Raw genomic sequence first — 18974 nt, 5'->3', positions numbered from 1 at the left:
GCTGGAGAAGCCGAATGAGAGCTTCCTTAACAGTAGGGATTGACCTCTAACTGAGTAATTGGTTGGAGTGAAAATGATGGCCCACCAGTAGAAGTTGGCTTCTAATTAAACAATTGGGATGGAACAAAAAGCCTGCAGCCACTGCATCCTTCCACGAGTGGAACCCGAGGTCCCCGCTGGTCAAAAACCACGAAAAACTTCAAAACCTCACAGGGTCCTTGGCTAATGACTGAGGGACTCCCACAACCACACAGAGGAGCCACCGCTTGGACAACAACTTCAAAGTGGAGCGAGCCCACCGATGGCCTGCTAACACATTGACATCTGATACGGTATCTGCTTCCATAAAATATCTGAAAAGGAAGAAAGAGAAGTTGCGAGAAATCGCTAACTGGCCAAGAACAGAACATGTCACTGATGCTCTCTGGGGGGGAAAAAAGAAGAAAATCCACAGTTTTAGAAAGAGCTGGATAACCAGAATGAGAACTTCATGAACAGTAAGAATGGAATTCTAACTGAGAAACTGGTTGGAGCGAAAAAGGTGGCCCCCTCCAGACCACCGAGTCGCCCAATCATCTTTTGGCTCCTTTGCATCTTGTTACTGTTGGTCAAGGAAAGGAAAGCGAAGCGTACAAAAATAACATAAAAAGAAGGACGTTTCATTAGCAGCAGTAAGAAAAAGGCTGGAATGAGCACCTGCAGCCACCCCCAGGGTCTGAGCTGGACACCGCTGGTTGCTCTAAACCTCACTGGGACAAGCGAGAGGTTCTGAACTGGAAGAGTAATGAAGAGGAGCGTCAGGGGGTCTCAGCAACGAAGGGAGCTTGACAAGAAAACGCAGGGTTTTGAGAACAAACAAACAGGGGAGGCTCCAAGCCAAACAGCCTTTCACATACGAGTGTCCCGGGGGCTCTAAACCACAAAACCACTGAGAAGTTTGCTTGGTCGTTGCCCCTCTCGTAGGTTCAGTGCGGAGTACTGCCATGTTAGCCACCCACTAGTAATCAGCGGGCTACTAACTGCAAGGCCGTCTTGTTTTCACAGCGGGCTCTCTCCATGTCGGCTATCGTCATACTTGGAAGACAAGAATGGTTGGCAAGTGATGACAGGTAAAGAATCTCACTGGGGATTTTTTGGTTCGCATGCAAGTGACTCCAGACTGAGAAGCATTGCAAAGAGAAGTGACAGAGAGGCCAAGTCACCAAGGAGTGCCTGAAAGACAGAGGCCAGTCTAACAGGGCAGGTCCTCCAAACAAGTGACTGAGGTGGGTGTGTGTGTGTGTGAATGGGCCTCCACCGAGGAGAAACAAATAAAGGCGCGCCCTTGAGGCGAACCCAAACTATTTACCAAGAGAGTCGAGGCCCACGAGTAATTAAAAGTTCACAAATCTGTTACACGGCGGTCTTACACAGGACTGAAAAAGACGGCTGACCGAGGACAGTTATGGAAACGAGTGTCTGAGGGTCTTGACACTGGCACACAAAGGCACTCCGACGTGGGCCACGCTGGCTGCGGGTTTTAGTTCCCACCCGATATTTTAATTAGATGCCAATTTGTGAACTTGCTTGTTAAGATTTCCCAACCCTTTAATGTTTCCTCTTAGCCTTAATTCACGTCAATATCAGTTTCATTACTTCTTGTTTTCTTGACCAGCTGCCAATTCATTAATAAGATCCAAATGTCAAAAGAACTGGCAGCTCACCATCTACACTTGGGTGTGTTCATTACGAGGAATCTGTGCGAATAAAATACTTTCAAAGATAAAGGCCTGACGATTGCTAGCCCTGCTCCTTCTACAAATCACCTGAAAGCTGCTCTCCGAAAAGACAGCCTGGCGAGGCAAAGCACTAAGTAGCCATAAAATTCAATGCACTCAGCCATTATCAGGGAGGGGCTTCTAATCAAGCAACTGGGCTGGAACACAAAATCCATCAGCCAGTGTGACCCTCCATGACAGGACCGGAGGACCCCCTGGTCAAAACCATGAAAAACGTCTTAGCTAACATCTGAAGGGAACATTAGCAGAGGAGTGACAGGGGGGCAACAGCTCTGAAAACAAGTTCAACGTGGAGCGTCTGAGTGGTCTTACATGGAGACAACCCACACAGGGCCTCACAGTCGTGAGTGAAAGGCGCTAGAAAAGAAAGAGAGAGGTTAGGAGCACACACTGATACAATGCATTGCTGCACCCAACACACGACAAACCGACTCAGAATCCCAGAGTAGGACCTGAGTGCAGTGAGGGAGACACCTCAGCACCACACCAGTTCAGAGGGAATGGAACCAGGGTGAGATTTGTTTAATGGTGGCTGGAACAGCTGTTAAAAATAAAAAAAAAACAAACACCCGTTGAGGCCAGCGCACGACTGCCTCCATATCTACAACGGCCCACTGGGTGAATTTATACAATAAACACAGGAGAAAATACCAGTGAAGTTTACTCTCCCACATTAGCCAACTTGATAGGTAAATATTTATGCTCAATTCCGATTGCTTTTAAGTAGCTAAAAATATGAAATAGGCCTAAATTAGAAAAAATTAATTAATGGATGAGATCCACCTCGGACTACAGTATGTGAGCTTTGGTTCAAATCCTTCACTTGTGGTTTGCTTCATAAAAGATGTAAAAAAAGACTGAAGGAGGAGCAGAAAAATCAGACCTCCGTCACACTGCTGGGACAATCTGGGTGAGAAGACCCCCAAGTCAGGAATAAAAGGAGGCGAGTTCACACCTCCAAGTAGGAGAAGGTTTTTAAACAAAAGAAGCAGGCCAGACAAAAAGATATTCGAGTAAATTAATAAAGGCATAAATTTGATTCAGTATATCCTTGGTTAGTACAGTATAGAATATCAAAATATTTTATAGTATAGCTCGGTATAATATTATAAAGGACAATGCAGTATAACGACAAATAGTGTAACACTGATTAGTATTATATTGTATAGAATTGTACTGTATAGTGTAGAGGAATAATGTATGGTATTCTATAGTATAGTGTGGTATGGCATAATATTGTACAGTCTAGAGTAACAGTATACCATGGTATAGCAAAATATTGTATAATATAGTAAAATAATGTGTATTATATAGAATAGGATTATCTAGTACAGTATAGTATACTTAACCATATTTTGAATATTTTAATATAGTATAGTGTAGTTAAATATTGTATGGCACTGTATAGTGTATTGTACAGCAAATTATAACATAACATTGAATGTTTTGAAAAGTATAATGCATAGTATAGTATGGCATAATATTGTACTGTATGAAACAGTACAGGATTTATAATGTAATAGCAACGTAAAGTATATTTTACAGTACACTATAGTACAATATTGTACATTGTTAAACAGTATAATATATAGTATTGCTTTGTATTGTGTAATGTAATAGTGAATGGTATTCTATAGTACAGTGTGGTACAGTAGAATATTGTTAAGAATGGTATAGTATACTTTACAGTATAATGTTGAAAATGGTTATACATTACATACTGTATATGCTTACAGTATACAATAGCATTATATTGTATATAGTATATATAATGTACAGGATAGTGTAATATGGTATAATATTGTACAGTATGATATAGTATAGTACACCATTGGACAATACAAGATGGTAGGCCTGCGGTGGGTTGGCACCCTGCCTGGATTGCTTCCTGCCTTGTGCCCTGTGTTGGCTGGGATTGGCTCCAGCAGACCCCTGTGACCCTGTGTTCGGATTCAGGGGGTTAGATAATGGATGGATGGAAGATGGTGAGGCACTCTATAGTAAATTTTACAATATACTACAGCATAATATTGAATATTTTTTGATATAATGCAGTATAGTATATAATTGCTTAATATTACAGTATATAATACATATATATCATTTTATATAATACTGTAACATATACAATAATATAGCCCTAATATTGCATAGTATTTCATAGTACAGTGCTGTGTTGTACAATATTGTATAGTATTATACAGCATAATTTGGTATAACATTATATACTATTATACACTATACAGTAATATTGTGTGGTATGTTTTACAGTGTACTATAGCATAACACACAGTAGTACAGTACAGCACAGTAAAGTGTAGTATAGTATACTATTGTATAGGGTATTTTCTAGTTTTCCCATAGTAAAGTATAGTCCTGTGTACGGAGTACAGTGAAATTCTTACTTGCACGCCTGACCGACACACAGTATGTCGCCACTCCCCGGCGCTGTGATAAATTTTTTTTGTTCTTTATATCACTTTACAATTTCTTGTATTAGGAATTTGTTAGTTTTCGCATACCCCTTGGGGTCAGAGCGCAGGGTCAGCCATTGTACTGCGCCCCTCGAGCAATTACAGGTTAAGGGTCTTGCTCAAGGGCCCAGCAGAGTAGGATCTCTTTTGGCAGTGACGGGGATTCGAACCAGCAACCTTCTGGATACCAGCACAGATCCATTAGCCTCAGAGCCACCACTCCCCGGCGCTGTGATAAATAAGGTGGTCTTTAAAGACGTGATGTTATTTTAGTTAACAGAACACCCCAGTCAGCTTGCCTGATATTTGCCATTCATCACACACCCCCATTTGTTCATATGTAACTACCCTGCATTTGAACTTTAACAACTCAAAGCTCCAAATTCCTCAAAGTGTTCTTTCGAAGTCCTAAACGTATTTTTCTAACTGTGTGAACCTCTTGGCAGAGGTCTGGCGGTTGCTGATGTCCCGTTTTAGAAGCCTACCACTGAATGGCTGGGACGTGTGCCAGGAGTCAACATCATTTCAGTCCACTTGTTCTCGAGTTACAGAGTCCACTAAATTATCAGAAGACGCACACAAACACACTTTTTCACAATGCACAAGGAATGCTTTAGGGAGACTAAAAGTGCTTTTGCAACTGAAAACCGGAAGTCTGTTTTTCTCATGATACCAATACTCGCTCCATGTGTGAGAACTTCACCCTTCAACACGTTCTTCAATGGCACTCGAATACTCGCTGCACGGCACTCACGTCTGCCAGAGGTCATCAGCTTCTTTAGCCGTTTACTGGAATACTCCTGCCACAAACAACAACTTTTACATTAGCTGTTCATCCTACACAGTTTTAAGTGATGGCCACAAACAAGTTTAAATCTCATAATTTTCATGGAGATCACAAAATCCCTGATACCATGCGCTTGAGTATGGCCCATGTTGAGCAGCAGCAAACAATACCAAAACATCAATTCACAAAAAAAAAAATCTCAAAGCACTCACATTGCAGATCCAGCTGACAGCCATCCAGTCCTACGTTCATATCGTCCCAAACGTGAATTTTTACTAAAATGAGACCAAATACAGCACTTCTGGAAAAATGCTCGTGTGTGGAGATGAAGCACATTTAGATAGAATTGAGCATTTGAACTGTAGTCACCCCCATGTACCCACTTACAGGCCACCCTGACACTCCATGAGCCCTACAGCGCAGGACTTTGGGGTTTCTCAATGGCAGTCTGATAAACTGACCTTCAGCTTGTTGAGGCGCCTCAGATCCTGATGTCCACCTGCTCAGAGCTTCACTTGTCTTTCTTTAACTGCTAACCTCCTCTCTCAGGCCACAGCTCTGCATTGCTGACATCACGTCAAGCGCCATGGCAGTCAATGAATGAGCTCTTAGTGGGCAGGACTGACCAATGACTGAAGGAAGAGGCGGGGCCTCAGGTCAAAAGCTCAATCTCATTGGAGTGCTATTCACTATTGTACACGAGAGAATTTTCCGGAAGTGGTTTTATTTAACAATATTCTTGTAAACATTATACATGCTTGAGACGTTGATAAGACCTGCCATGTGGATTATGTGATGCTTTACTTGAGATTTTTTTTTCCATAGACAGTTTTGTATGTGGTTCATGTTGGACCACATTGAAGCCCACTGTATCTGGAAATTTTGTGATCTCCAGTTTTCCTTCACCAACAAAACAAAAAAAACACACAGAATAAGGAATAGTTAAAAAAAAAAAAATCATTTGTGAATGGAGTGTTCCAGAATGTTCTAGATATGTTTCCCTTGCAAACACAGCCACAACAGAAAAAAAAAATCAAGAAGGTGACTTCTGACCGCCACTCCCCCTTAGTTACCTGGACCAGTACCTCTAATTCCAGTTTAAGACCACCTCAGACATCTCAGCTAGCCACATCGACCTTGGAGATCTCCAGCGGTAGCACAAGGACAAATAAACACGTGACATCAGGCCCTTCCGTGCTCTGCTTTATTTTGTGGAAAGTTGCGCCCTCTTTCCAGGTTGAAAGCCCCCCATCACACATCCTCCTTCTTCAGTTCCCTTTTTGAGCCAATTTGCCCCCTGCCCCTTCCTCTTCCCCTTGGTGTGAAGTCCCTTCTTCCTCCCTGGAAATGTGGTTTCCAATATCCTCCTCTTGTCGGGTTCGGGCCACTTGTCCGACTCCATCCTCCATGCGGTCTGTTGCTGTGCCTCTGCGTGCTGCCCTGGGGCTCGTAGCCTGAAGAGAAGTTGTCGTTCCTGATGATTTTCTCCTCTACCGGATTGTCACAGGAGTCGGCCATTTGTCTGAGATTCTTTCCGTCGCCCGCTATCACACGTTCTGACTGACTGGTGCTACAGTCCCGAATGTTACCCTGAGTTTCATTACGAGCGTCCCGAGACAAGGGACTGGCGGCATCACAGTTCCTGTCATCGAGTCGCTTTGCGCACATCACATGACTTTTCGACTGGTGGACGGGTCTGGCAGGACGCCACCTTTCTGACTGGCAGACCCTGACTTGTACAGGCAGCACAGATTCGGGGCCTACCTTCTCCATCTCCTCCAACGGAAGGCTGGGTGACACAGTTTCTGCTTGCAAGCCCATCCGGTGAAAGGTCCTTTCTAAATGCATCTCCCCCTTGTCTTGAATTCTCGGGAAATGCTGACGTCTGTGTTGGCCTCGGCCCCTCCAGTGGGGCCTTTCGTCTTTCCTTCTCCTGTTCTTCCCCATATCCTGGTATACATGACCAGGTGTCTCTGGAGTTCTTACTTCTGCTTGAACACTGGGGTCCTTTAGATCAGACTGGTCACAGTTTTTCACGGAGGTTTCCGATCGACTTCCATCTTCTTCAATGGGAGCAGCTTCTACGGGTGTTTCTACCACAGGGGCGGCCGAGTGTTCAGCGGGAGAGGTAGCAGTAGCAGATTCTTCTGGGTTCAAAATGGACTTGTTACCAGCTTCTTCTGAAGGTGTCTAAAAAGATAAATGAAAAAAACAAATCTAATAAGGGTGGTTAAGTCGATCGACAGGAAAAACTTGGCTAACGAACTACACGTGTTTCAGGATTCGAGCATTTTATAAAGATCTTTGTTACCGGAGGTAGATTTAACTTACAGAGAATATGGATGTGTGTTGTAAAACAAACACGACGACAGCAGTAGTTTTCGCATAACATGAGTATGTACTTAAAAATTGTACAACTAGATGAATGAAAGTCCATGGCATAACCCACCAAATCTGATGGCTCCTGGTGCTTCCGCAGCAAATTCTGAGAAACTCAACTCAACACGTCAGCCTACCAATTTTCATGATCTGCACTTCTTATATATAAACGTGTACGCGTGGAAGTGCATGTGCCTGTCTGGACCAGAAGTGAGAGGTGGAGTCGGGGTAAGGGCTCCTTCTTCGAGGAAACCGAAAACTCGCTTAGTTGCAATTAAAGCAAGGCAAGCACGTCGGCAAAACGAAACCGCCGAAGACAAAGTAGCTTAGCCGCTAACATCGGCAAAACTGTATCCCTTTTACTTTTCCTCCTGCCGCTAATGCACAAGCATGTCGGCAAAACGAATCCTCCTAGGAGAGAAGACGCCCAGAGGAGTTCCCTTCAATTACCGGACATCTCTACATTTCTATATTTATTCTGATGATTTCAACCGTTTCTGGGACCCCGGGGCTTTTAACAGCACGGGCTTACACAGCTAGTTATATATTATTTTTTGGGTTTTTCCTTGCCTCCAAGTTGTCTGTTTTGGAGATATTAGAGGTCAAAAAATTGAAGTTTCTACAACATTTCGGAAGATGTTATTTTTGAAATATAGGGGTTTCAGAAAGTATTCAGACCCCTCCACTTTTATCACATCATGTTAGGTTGCAGCCTAATGCTAATATCGTTGATATTCCTTTTATATAGAATAGAACAGAATTCCTTTTATTGTCACTATACACATGTACAATGAGATTAAAAGCAGCTCCTTCAGTGCAGACATATATGTAGAACACAACAAGTAAATAAACAAATAAACAAATGGTGCAAAAAGTTGCAAAAAAGTTCTGCGACGCTATATACAAATGGAAGAATAATAACTAAATCGAGTTATTGCACATTATTTAAATACTGAAAAGAATAAATATAACTATTGCACTATTGGGTTACTGCACATAATTTAAATATTGCACAATAATAATGATCACGTGCAGTGAGTAGTGGATGTTGGACCCTGAGAGTAATGATATTGTACAGTATACAGCTATTACACAGTTATTATTCAGTACTATTTAGATATTGGATATTGCTGCACAGTTGATGGGTAGAAGGAAGTCCAGGGGTTGGGGGGTTAGACTGTGTAGTCAGTGCATGTGTGAGTTTAGAATGGTTATGGCTTTTGGGAAAAAACTGTTCTTGAGTCTGTTTGTCCTTGTTGTGATACACCTGTAGCGCCTCCCTGAGGGCAGCAGGTCAAACAGATCAGAGCCAGGGTGGCAGCTGTCCTTGATGATGTTTTTTGCTCTGCTGAGGCAGCGGGAGGTGTAAATGTCCATTATATTTGCATCAAGCAACACTTAAAACTCAAGAATGACAAAACTTCACAGTCTGGAGTAGGAAAAGTACCAAGAAGTACGGACTAAGAACTAGAAAAGTCCCTACAGTGGGAAAGCACCTATAGTTCTGGAATGAGATGTTTAATAAGGACATATGTTTGTGATGTTAGGCTGTTCACATACTTCATCCCCATGTGTAATGTTTGTAAAGAGCTCTACTGTATAAAAAGCACTATACAAAGACTGATTGACTGAAGTTCTTGTCAGGAATAAAAAGCGGAGGAGAGCAGAGAACTCGATCTCAACTTCAATAGTTTAAGAGGACTCTAGCAGTACCATCGATTCCTATTTGGGATGGAGAGCCTGTAACTGACTCATAGATTGCTAAAGGCGCACTGCACTTGAAATGCGATCTATTTAGAAGAAAGAAAAAAAAAAGAGTAATCTAAATGAAAAGGAAATGAATGGAGAATGTGCGAGGGGAGGAATAGTGACAGAGTGAAAAGAGAGAGAGAGAGATGGAAAAATCCCATTCAAATTTAAAAAACAAAACAGCCGAGAGACATCATTTGCTTTTTTCTTTGTTTTTTTTTTGGCAAGGCTGATGGGTAGGGAGGTTTGAAGCTTTATGTAAAACACTTGCACGCTAAAAATAAAAACTGATGGCAGAATTTCCTTCAGCGCAGTTCCAAAGTGAGTCAACATAAAACAATCTTCTGTGACTAACTCATTTTAATGGATCCACAATCATTGAGTTTTGACGTTGCCCAATAAAAAGCACCTCCATTAAATGCCCAATGGTAGCTAAAAAAAGAACACCCAGGGGGTCATTACAACAATACATCAACTGTACCGACCCTACTGTCTAATTTCCCTTTGACACAAGCACATCAGCCGTAATAACTTACCACATTCTTCTCTTCTTAGGTTCTTCAACCTCCACAAAGTGTGACAAACTTGCCTGTCAGGTCGGTTTGCAGTCAACCCATTTTCAATTTGTCTACGCAACCTCGTAACATCAGATTTGACCAATTTTTGTGTTTGTAATCAGTAAAAGCACCCTAAATTTCACCAGGATGAAGCCTTATGACTTTTCCTACACTTCCCTAAATAAACGTAATAAAAAAAAAAAAAAGTTAAACATCCTGTAATTTACACAGCTTCTAAGAAATGGTTCCCTTGCCATGTCTATCAGGTCAGTTTTCACCCGTCATTGACTTTTCAAATTTTCAGCAGCGTTTGCAATAGTTTGTTAGCTCACAGCCCATAAAAAACATCCTAAACGTTGTCTGTTCTAAAAGTTAAGATCATCGGGGCTACAGCTTAAGGTGACCAATGACTGTATGACAAGTTTTGTGGTGAAAAATTTGATGTGCAGGGTACCTAAAAATGGGATGCAAGTATTGGGCCAAAAAAGACCCAGAAGGCACAGCACTGAGTCTGCACTTAAAAGACGTTGTGAGGGTTAATTAAACAAAGAAAAATTATACATTTAAAAAAAGAAGCACATGTCGAAACTCATCTTGTCACATAAATGTCCGTCCTTCCAAGAAAGCCATTAAGCACACAGGGGTGTGACACAATTACATTATTTACTGTATTTGTCATGCTATCTTGTGCACTTTGTCTTATTTCCTTAATTCAGTGAGTGCATTTACATGCACACACTGTTACACACGTACGAGTAGGAGGAAGCCGAGTGGACCGAAAGAAGGTAATTCCACAGCATGCCAGGGGGCAGCGGGGCGCACTAAACCTTTCTCTATTTTCTCTGCAGACCAAACATGGGAAAACTTGCCTGATTTCTCATACAAGACATCACTTTTGGTTCCGGCGCCAAGAGTGGTGTCACTTCCGGCTCCAAATCCCAGTAACACGTCACTTCCGGTTCTGACATAGATGACATCACTTCCTTTGATGGCCTTTAAAGCCGCCATCTTTGCCAATACTCTTCAGTTCATGTTGAGAACTCGTCCTGAGCTCATTTGTGCAATTTCAATTACCCCAGGTACAATACAGTGCATCTGGAAAGTATTCACAGCGCATCACTTTGTCCACATTTTGTTATGTTACAGCCTTATTCCAAAATGGATTAAATTCATTTTTTTCCTCAGAATTCTACACACAACAACCCCATAATGACAACGTGAAAAAAGTTTACTTGAGGTTTTTGCAAATTTATTAAAAATACAGTAATCCCTCCTCCATCGCGGGGGTTGCGTTCCAGAGCCACCCGCGAAATAAGAAAATCCGCGAAGTAGAAACCATATGTTTATATGGTTATTTTTATATTGTCATGCTTGGGTCACAGATTTGCGCAGAAACACAGGAGGTTGTAGAGAGACAGGAACGTTATTCAAACACTGCAAACAAACATTTGTCTCTTTTTCAAAAGTTTAAACTGTGCTCCATGACAAGACAGAGATGACAGTTCAGTCTCACAATTAAAAGAATGCAAACACATCTTCCTCTTCAAAGGAGCAAACAAATCAATAGTGCTGTTTGGCTTTTAAGTATGCGAAGCACCACGGCACAAAGCTGTTGAAGGCGGCAGCTCACACCCCCTCCGTCAGGAGCAGAGAGAGAGAGAGAGAGATAGAGAGAGACAGATAAAAAAATCAATACGTGCCCTTCGTGCTTTTAAGTATGCGAAGCACCGTGCTGCATGTCGTTTCAGGAAGCAGCTGCACAAAAGATAGCAACGTGAAGATAATCTTTCAGCATTTTTAGACGAGAGTCCGTATCGTCTAGGTGTGCGAACAGCCCCCCTGCTCAATCCCCCTACGTCAGGATCAGAGAAAGTCAGCGCAAGAGACAGAGAAAAGTAAGCTGTGTAGCTTCTCAGCCATCTGCCAATAGCGTCCCTTGTATGAAATCAACTGGGCAAACCAACTGAGGAAGCATGTACCAGAAATTAAAAGACCCATTGTCCTCAGAAACCCGCGAAGCAGCGAAAAATCCGCGATATATATTTAAATATGCTTACATATAAAATCCGCGATGGAGTGAAGCCGCGAAAGGCGAAGCGCGATATAGCGAGGGATTACTGTAAATAAATTGAGAAAGCACATGTACATAAGTATTCACAGCCTTTGCCATGAAGCTCAAAATTGAGCTCAGGTGCATCCCGTTTCCCCTGATCATCCTTGAGATGTTTCTGCAGCTTCATTGGAGTCCACCTGTGGTAAATTCAGTTGACTGGACATGATTTGGAAAGGCACACACCTGTCTATAGAAGGTCCCACAGTTGACAGTTCATGTCAGAGCACAAACCAAGCATGAAGTCAAAGGAATTCTCGGTAGACCTCCGAGACAGGATTGTCTTGAGGCACAAATCTGGGGAAGGTTACAGAAAAATGTCTGCTGCTTTGAAGGTCCCAATGAGCACAGCGGCCTCCATCATCTGTAAGTGGAAGTTCGAAACCACCAGGACTCTTCCTAGAGCTGGCCGGTCATCTAAACCGAGCGATCGGGGGAGAAGGGCCTTAGTCAGGGAGGTGACCAAGACCCCGATGGTCACTCTGTCAGAGCTCCAGAGGTCCTCTGTGGGGAGAGGAGAACCTTCCAGAAGGACGACCATCTCTGCACCAATCAGGCCTGTATGGTAGAGTGGCCAGACGGAAGCCACTCCTTAGTAAAAGGCACATGGCAGCCTGCCTGGAGTTTGCCAAAAGGCACCTGAAGGACTCTCAGACCATGAGAAAGAAACTTCTCTGGTCTGATGAGACAAAGATTGAACTCTTTGGTGTGAATGCCAGGCGTCACGTTTGGAGGAAACCAGGCACTGCTCATCTCCAGGCCAATACCATCCCTACAGTGAAGCATGGTGGTGGCAGCATCATGCTGTGGGGATGTTTTTCAGCGGCAGGAACTGGGAGACTGGTAAGGATAAAGGGAAAGATGACTGCAGCAATGTACAGAGACATCCTGGATGAAAACCTACTCCAGAGCGCTCTTGACCTCAGACTGGGGCGACGGTTCATCTTTCAGCAGGACAACGACCCTAAGCACACAGCCAAGATATCAAAGGAGTGGCTTCAGGACAACTCTGTGAATGTCCTTGAGTGGCCCAGCCAGAGCCCAGACTAGAATCCGATTGAACATCTCTGGAGAGATCTTAAAATGTCTGTGCACCGACGCTTCCCATTCAACCTGATGGAGCTTGAGAGGTGCTGCAAAGATGAATGGGCCAAACTGGCCAAGGATAGGTGTGCCAAGCTTGTGGCATCATATTCAAAAAGACTTGAGGCTGTAATTGCTGCCAAAGGTGCATCGACAAAGTATTGAGCAAAGGCTGTGAATACTTATGGACATGGGATTTCTCGTTTTTTTTATTTTTAATAAATTTGCAAAAATCTCAAGTAAACTTTTTTCATTTTGTCATTATGGGGTGTTGTGTGGAAAATTCTGAGGAGGAAAATGAATTTAATCCATTTTGGAATAAGGCTGTAACATAACAAAATGTGGAAAAAGTGAATGCACTGTGAATACTTTCCGGATGCATTGTATATGGGTGCCTGCCCCAAATCTTTTTCTGTGTCCAAGGGCGACTTCTTTCACAGTGGTGTAGCCGGCAGGATGACATCCTACAGGAATCAGAAGGCGAACCCAGAACATACCTTGGTACACCAATATGTCTTTCAACCAAAAAGGGGTTGGGTACGGGAGTACCGTACCTGCGTTACTGAGCTGGGGTCAGTCGGTGTGAGTCGGGAGCCTGCTCCGACCCGGAAGCCTGTGACAGATACCTGGGACCGTAGACAGGGGACCTACAGACGAGGGTAAGGTCCAGATTGGAACACTGGTCTCTCAAATCAAGGGACCGCTCCTAAAGGATCCACAAAGGCGACAGTCTTTGAGAAAGGTGGAGGTGCCTCGGGTTGGCAGGCGAGGGAGATCATGAATTGGGAATACAATTCCAGAATCCCCATAAAATCACAGGCCTTTGCACTTTGGGCTAGTTGGGCGCTGGCTAAGACCAAAACAAAATAGCGCCCAACAAATTATTGAACAGATAGCTTGTGCTATATTAGTTCATGCCCTCCCGCCTAGGATAAGGCGAGTAATCAGATTAAGTCAGAAACCTGGTTTCTTAAAAACCTCCGTTTACACGCACAACTACGCTGCTGGAGTTTTCCTTTGGCAAAACACTATGAAAAGAGGAGTTAAATGCCATCATTAGCCGCCATGAATCTGAAAACAAACAAGTCTGTGATAATTTTGTTGTGCTTTATAAATGTATTCATTCCTCCACGTGGCTTGAGATAAATTACATCCTTGACCTGAGCCACCGAATTCAACGTACAGACAATGGCCACTGCATCACCCGATTACACTGAATCAACAGGTCGATAAACAAATAGCTGAATGAAAACTAACCTGATACTTTGTTTATAGGTTTCTGTTACCACATTGCATGTGGCATACTCTTTTCGGCTCGGTTGTGTGATGGAGCCCTGCAAAGGGCTGGCATACCAATACGTGCTCTTCTTGCCTTACAGCCAAGTGCTGCTGGGTTAAGAGCAATGGATGTATTTTTTTTTTAACTTAATAAAATAAGTATGGCATTAAGTTACTCGTTACATTAAAAAGTAATTGGACTATGCAACTTGCATTAATTTTAAAGTGTTATCCAGCAGAGAAGGCTGAAGAGGGTTGGCCACGTGTGCAGAATCCTCTAGACACAGCTACTGACCCGGTGGAGGATACAACAGACTGCGCCCAAGAAAACAAGGACAAAACAAGTGGAGGAAGATCTGAAGATCCGACGACTCAGTCTGAACAAGGCCAGGACCGTCACCATAGACTGTAAAGCACTGAAAAACATCAACCCACAGCATCATAGATGTTGTGCCGCCAACCGTCTCCTCCAGCCACCAGCTAGGAATCAGAGAGAGAGAGAGAGAGAGATCTAGAGAGATCCAGAACGTACATTCAACTCATCAACATAAATACAGCGATTTATGAAATACAGACACTGATTATTTCAGCCAGAAGAAGAGATAATGTGAGCGCCCAAGTATCTGCCTCGGAATAGACCTTTTACCTGTGGCTACTGAAAGCGTTTCGAAAGCCAACACATGCGCAGGTGAACAGAATGCGATGGACACGCGTAGACTACAAAATCCTCAACTGTACCCTGGTTCAGGGTTTACACAGCCACATAAATCGAGTTACTAGCAGAGTAATCTACATGTGTTAACCCTGTTTCTCTAACCAGAATAAATTGTTCACATGGTATTTTAGAAACCAGGTTTCCATGAATAACTGAGTTATTAAAGCACATGGAAACACACTCAGTGTTTCTTAAACTATAGGGTTGGGTCACCACAACTGCGCAGTGAAATTAGTCAAGTTCATCCAAGTGATAAGTCGCCCACTCTTGAGTGCAGCTATTTATTGTTGTACTATGTGAAGCGGCACTGATGATTCACCAGCGAGAGGCTTCGTTTTTATGGCACTAAAATATTAGATTACTTATTTATAAAGGAACATTTACAACAACAGAGGCTGCGCCAAAGTGCTGTACAAAGAAAGCATTAAAATAAACACAATGCAAACAATCAAGCAGATGCAGTTTAATAAACCAACCAATTTTAACATCCACCACAATTGCATTACACACAGTGAAAGGCAGAAGGAAACAAGGAGGTCTTAAGCTGACTTTTAAAAACCTTGATAGAGGATGAAGACCTGAGGTGGAAAGGCAAGTCATTCCAAAGCCGCGGAGCAACAACTCAGAAAGCTCCGTCTCTCCCTTGACTTCAGCACAGACCTCAGAACTACAAGGAGTCGTTCAGAAGAACTCAATGCTCTCTGTGCCACGCAGGGGTGAAGGAGATCACATTTGTATTTTGGAGGGAGACCATGCAAGACTTTCATAACAAACAACCAGGTTTTAAAATCAATGTGACGCCTCACCGGTAGCCAGTGGAGAGACAGAGAGGCTACAATGGGGGAGACGTGATCCTTTTTTTTTTTGACCCAATTAAGAATCTCACTGCAGTGTTTTGAAGCAGCTGAAGGCGCGACAGAGTAGATTTGGGCAGACCCACATATAAGGAATTCCAATAATCCAGCCGAGACGTAATAAAGAGGCATGAATGACCATTTCCAAGTCCTTCCGTGACAGAAAAGATTTTAGTTTAGAAATTTGCCTCAGTTGGTAAAAACTGGACTTTACTACCGCAGAGATTTGTTTTTCAAAACTTACTGACGACTCGAAGATGATGCCTCAGTTTCGGACATCATTATGAATCATTGCTGCCAAAGAGCCCGAGTGCTGATTTCAACTGCAGATGTGGTAGGACCAAAAGTAATGACCTCTGCTTCATTTTCGTGCCATCAAATATTTCATATCCTCAAGAGCTTGTTTTTTTTATAGATGAAGTGATGTCAGGATTCACTTTGAGGTAGAGCTTTGAGGTAGATACGCAACATCATGTTTGTAAAAGATGGCCTACAAGGGGAGCCAGGAAAATATAAAAATGCATTTCCCACAACAACATCATCCTGCTCATAAGCTGGGAAGCAATAAGCTTAGACGACCGACAAGTAAAGACATGAAGAAAAAGAGCGAGGAGGGAATGACAGGCAAGCTTGCGAGGTGAAAGGATTCACGGCGCCAGTTTCTAAGGTCCGAAACCCCTGCGTTCTTTATTCCTCATCACTGGATCCTATAGCTCGTCCTTCCCAGTGAGCATGTATTGGATGTCAGCTCTCATGCACACACAGCCCACCCCTACAACTAAAGAAGAAAACAAACAAGTCACAGACTTGTCGGATGGAGTCTCTGTGTATGTCACATGAGGCAACCGGGATCACAGAATCGACTGCGTCCCACTCATTATGATGATTTAAATCAAGGCTATAACTGAAAATCGCTGGAGATGTCGCCTAAGGTGACAAGAGCGTTCTGGCATGCATCTCTTTGATCTTCTGGGTGACAGCCTTGGCTAGTCTCACGTTTGATTGATTCTCGTCTACCAGTCCTCCACCTCCATGACTTGTGGCTTGGAGATTTTCCTCATTAGGTAGACTAGGGTGAAGGACAGAGTCTTGTTTATAGGCTACAACTCACCATTAATGCTGACCACCAAACATCCTCTCTGACTTGTCCCTGTTGTGCGGTTTTCCTCCATTTTTATTTTTACTCGATTACACGTTTTTCTCTTTGTATTTTCTGTCACTTCAGGTGTTGTTGCTTATGCCAAAACTTCTTATATCAACAGTTTTGGTTTAAGAAATGTAATTAACATTATTAAAAATATTTTGCATCGATTAGAAACAAATCTTTGGTTCTCACGGGTGTCATGGTTATTTAGCAGTGATGAGCGAGCAGTATGTCACGGGATAAACGGTCAACACCGAGGTCTCCTTTTTATTAGCTGATAAATCCTTTTCAATTACTACGGTAAAGAGTTCTGACAGTCTATCCAGCAGGGGGTGATAACTCCCTGGTTGGAATAAGTTCTTTTGTAATTCCAGCATGTTACATAACCCGAAACTATATAGATAGGATCTAAAAAGGCGATACCCCTCCCTTAGTGATACGGAAGTAAGAAATCACATAGGAGAAATAACTTAGCTTTCTTTAATGATGGTTTACGCGGCATAACAGACGAGGAAGCCATGACAAGACTATCACCGAAGTGGGAGCTCGATGTATACAGTCTGCCATTTTCGTCTCTGCGTTGGAAGGATTTTCTGGATTGGATGATGGTATCTCTCGTCCGTCTGTTGGCTTCAGAGGTGTGCCGGGCAATGTTCCAAGGCGTTATACTCTTTCTCCATGTGTAGGCCCCCACTTAGGTGAATAATGCCATTCCAAACAAGGAAAAGAAGATCCAATGTCATGCTGAATCTGACACACAGAAATAGTACAATGCCCATTTCACAGTTGGCCCTTTCTTGTCTTCTAATCCTTGCCTAGCAGTTCTAAATGATGAGCCCCTCTGTGTGCTAAATCTGGCTCTTGTTTTATCTGTACATGTGAGTGGATTTATAAAATATTTTTTGTACGGAGCACAGTGACTTATTAAACTTATATACTTATTACAGACAGCAGGTGCTTTTTGGACTTCATACAAGGAACAAGCAACCATGAAGTGGTTAAAACTTCCATCGCCAGCAGAACATGAAGACCAGCACCAACATCTTGATATACCCAACCTGAATTTTGACAATCCGGCTCTTTGGCTCGAAGACCTTGAACCAAAGACACGAGTCAGTCCACCTGAGATGCCCACACCAGATACTCCAGCTTTATTGGTAGGATTTCTGAGGAACTTTCAAGGCATCTCCTGCACTGCACAGAAACTTATCAAAGATATCATCGGCAATGTTCCCTCAAATTATTTTTTTTTTTTGCTGCTGAGCAAATGTGCCCTAACTTTCCAGTTAAGACCAATTGATTCAATTAGAGATTTGACCGCCATGATACACTAAAGCCCAATGGAAGGGCCACGTGGGTGGCGGCTGGCTCCCCTTGGAGTTTTTAAGATTCTCAATCAGTAAGCTTAGTCCCTTGGAGTTTCTGGCAGTGTGATAACTGCTGTGTAGAAATTTAAAGGTGCTGCACGGGAAAAAGGGTGCGGCCACGCAGCTTAGAGGGAGACCCTTGTTCATTGCCCATCGCCAGTTCTCTCACTTTTTTCAGCCATGTAGCACACCCGGACACCACCGTCCCAGCAAACAGTACTGCAGCAGTTGCTGTTCGCCGGGAAAACTGAAAGGTGCCCACAACTCAAATTCCAGGTCTGTCCAGCTTACTTTGACATCATTTGGTAAGTGGCCATACATGACCTTTGTTGTCCAAGCATGACCATGAATTACTAGGGTTGTGTTTCTTCTTAGTTCTTTGCCATAGACTTCTGCTCTATCTTTTGACCATAGGTTTAGGTTTAATTCCGATTTTCCTGACTACGATTCAGTTCCCAATCTGTTCTCATCTAAATATGGCCTCTTGTCCCAGTTGGTATATATCGCGCCAGCATTCTACAAGCTCTCATTAACGCCCAATAGCTAGTAAAGCATACGGCCACACACAGACCTGGAATTCACAGGGCTGCACTCACTCTCTCTCACAAACACACACAATGTATGGTTTATTGAGGGGCTTGCCCTGGAGTATTGTTGTTTTTTTTATTTGCTTGTTTTGTATCCTACTTAGGGTATGAC

General features: G+C 43.0%; 1 protein-coding gene across 1 annotated transcript in view; it reads right to left on the bottom strand.

The window, feature by feature from the left end:
• Nucleotides 1-6229: 6229 nt before the first annotated feature.
• Nucleotides 6230-18974, bottom strand: part of rnf25 (ring finger protein 25) — a 51260-nt gene continuing 38515 nt past the window's right edge. Inside the window, exon 10 of the mRNA XM_028814913.2 lies at nucleotides 6230-7229. Within this exon, the coding sequence (XP_028670746.1) occupies nucleotides 6291-7229 (939 nt within the window). The 3' untranslated portion in view covers nucleotides 6230-6290. The remainder of the gene's footprint in view (nucleotides 7230-18974) is intronic.

The sequence above is a fragment of the Erpetoichthys calabaricus genome, chromosome 12 (genome assembly GCF_900747795.2).
Source record: "Erpetoichthys calabaricus chromosome 12, fErpCal1.3, whole genome shotgun sequence".
In the NCBI taxonomy this organism is placed as follows: Eukaryota; Metazoa; Chordata; class Cladistia; order Polypteriformes; family Polypteridae; genus Erpetoichthys; species Erpetoichthys calabaricus.
This window is presented reverse-complemented; position numbering and strand designations above follow the sequence as displayed.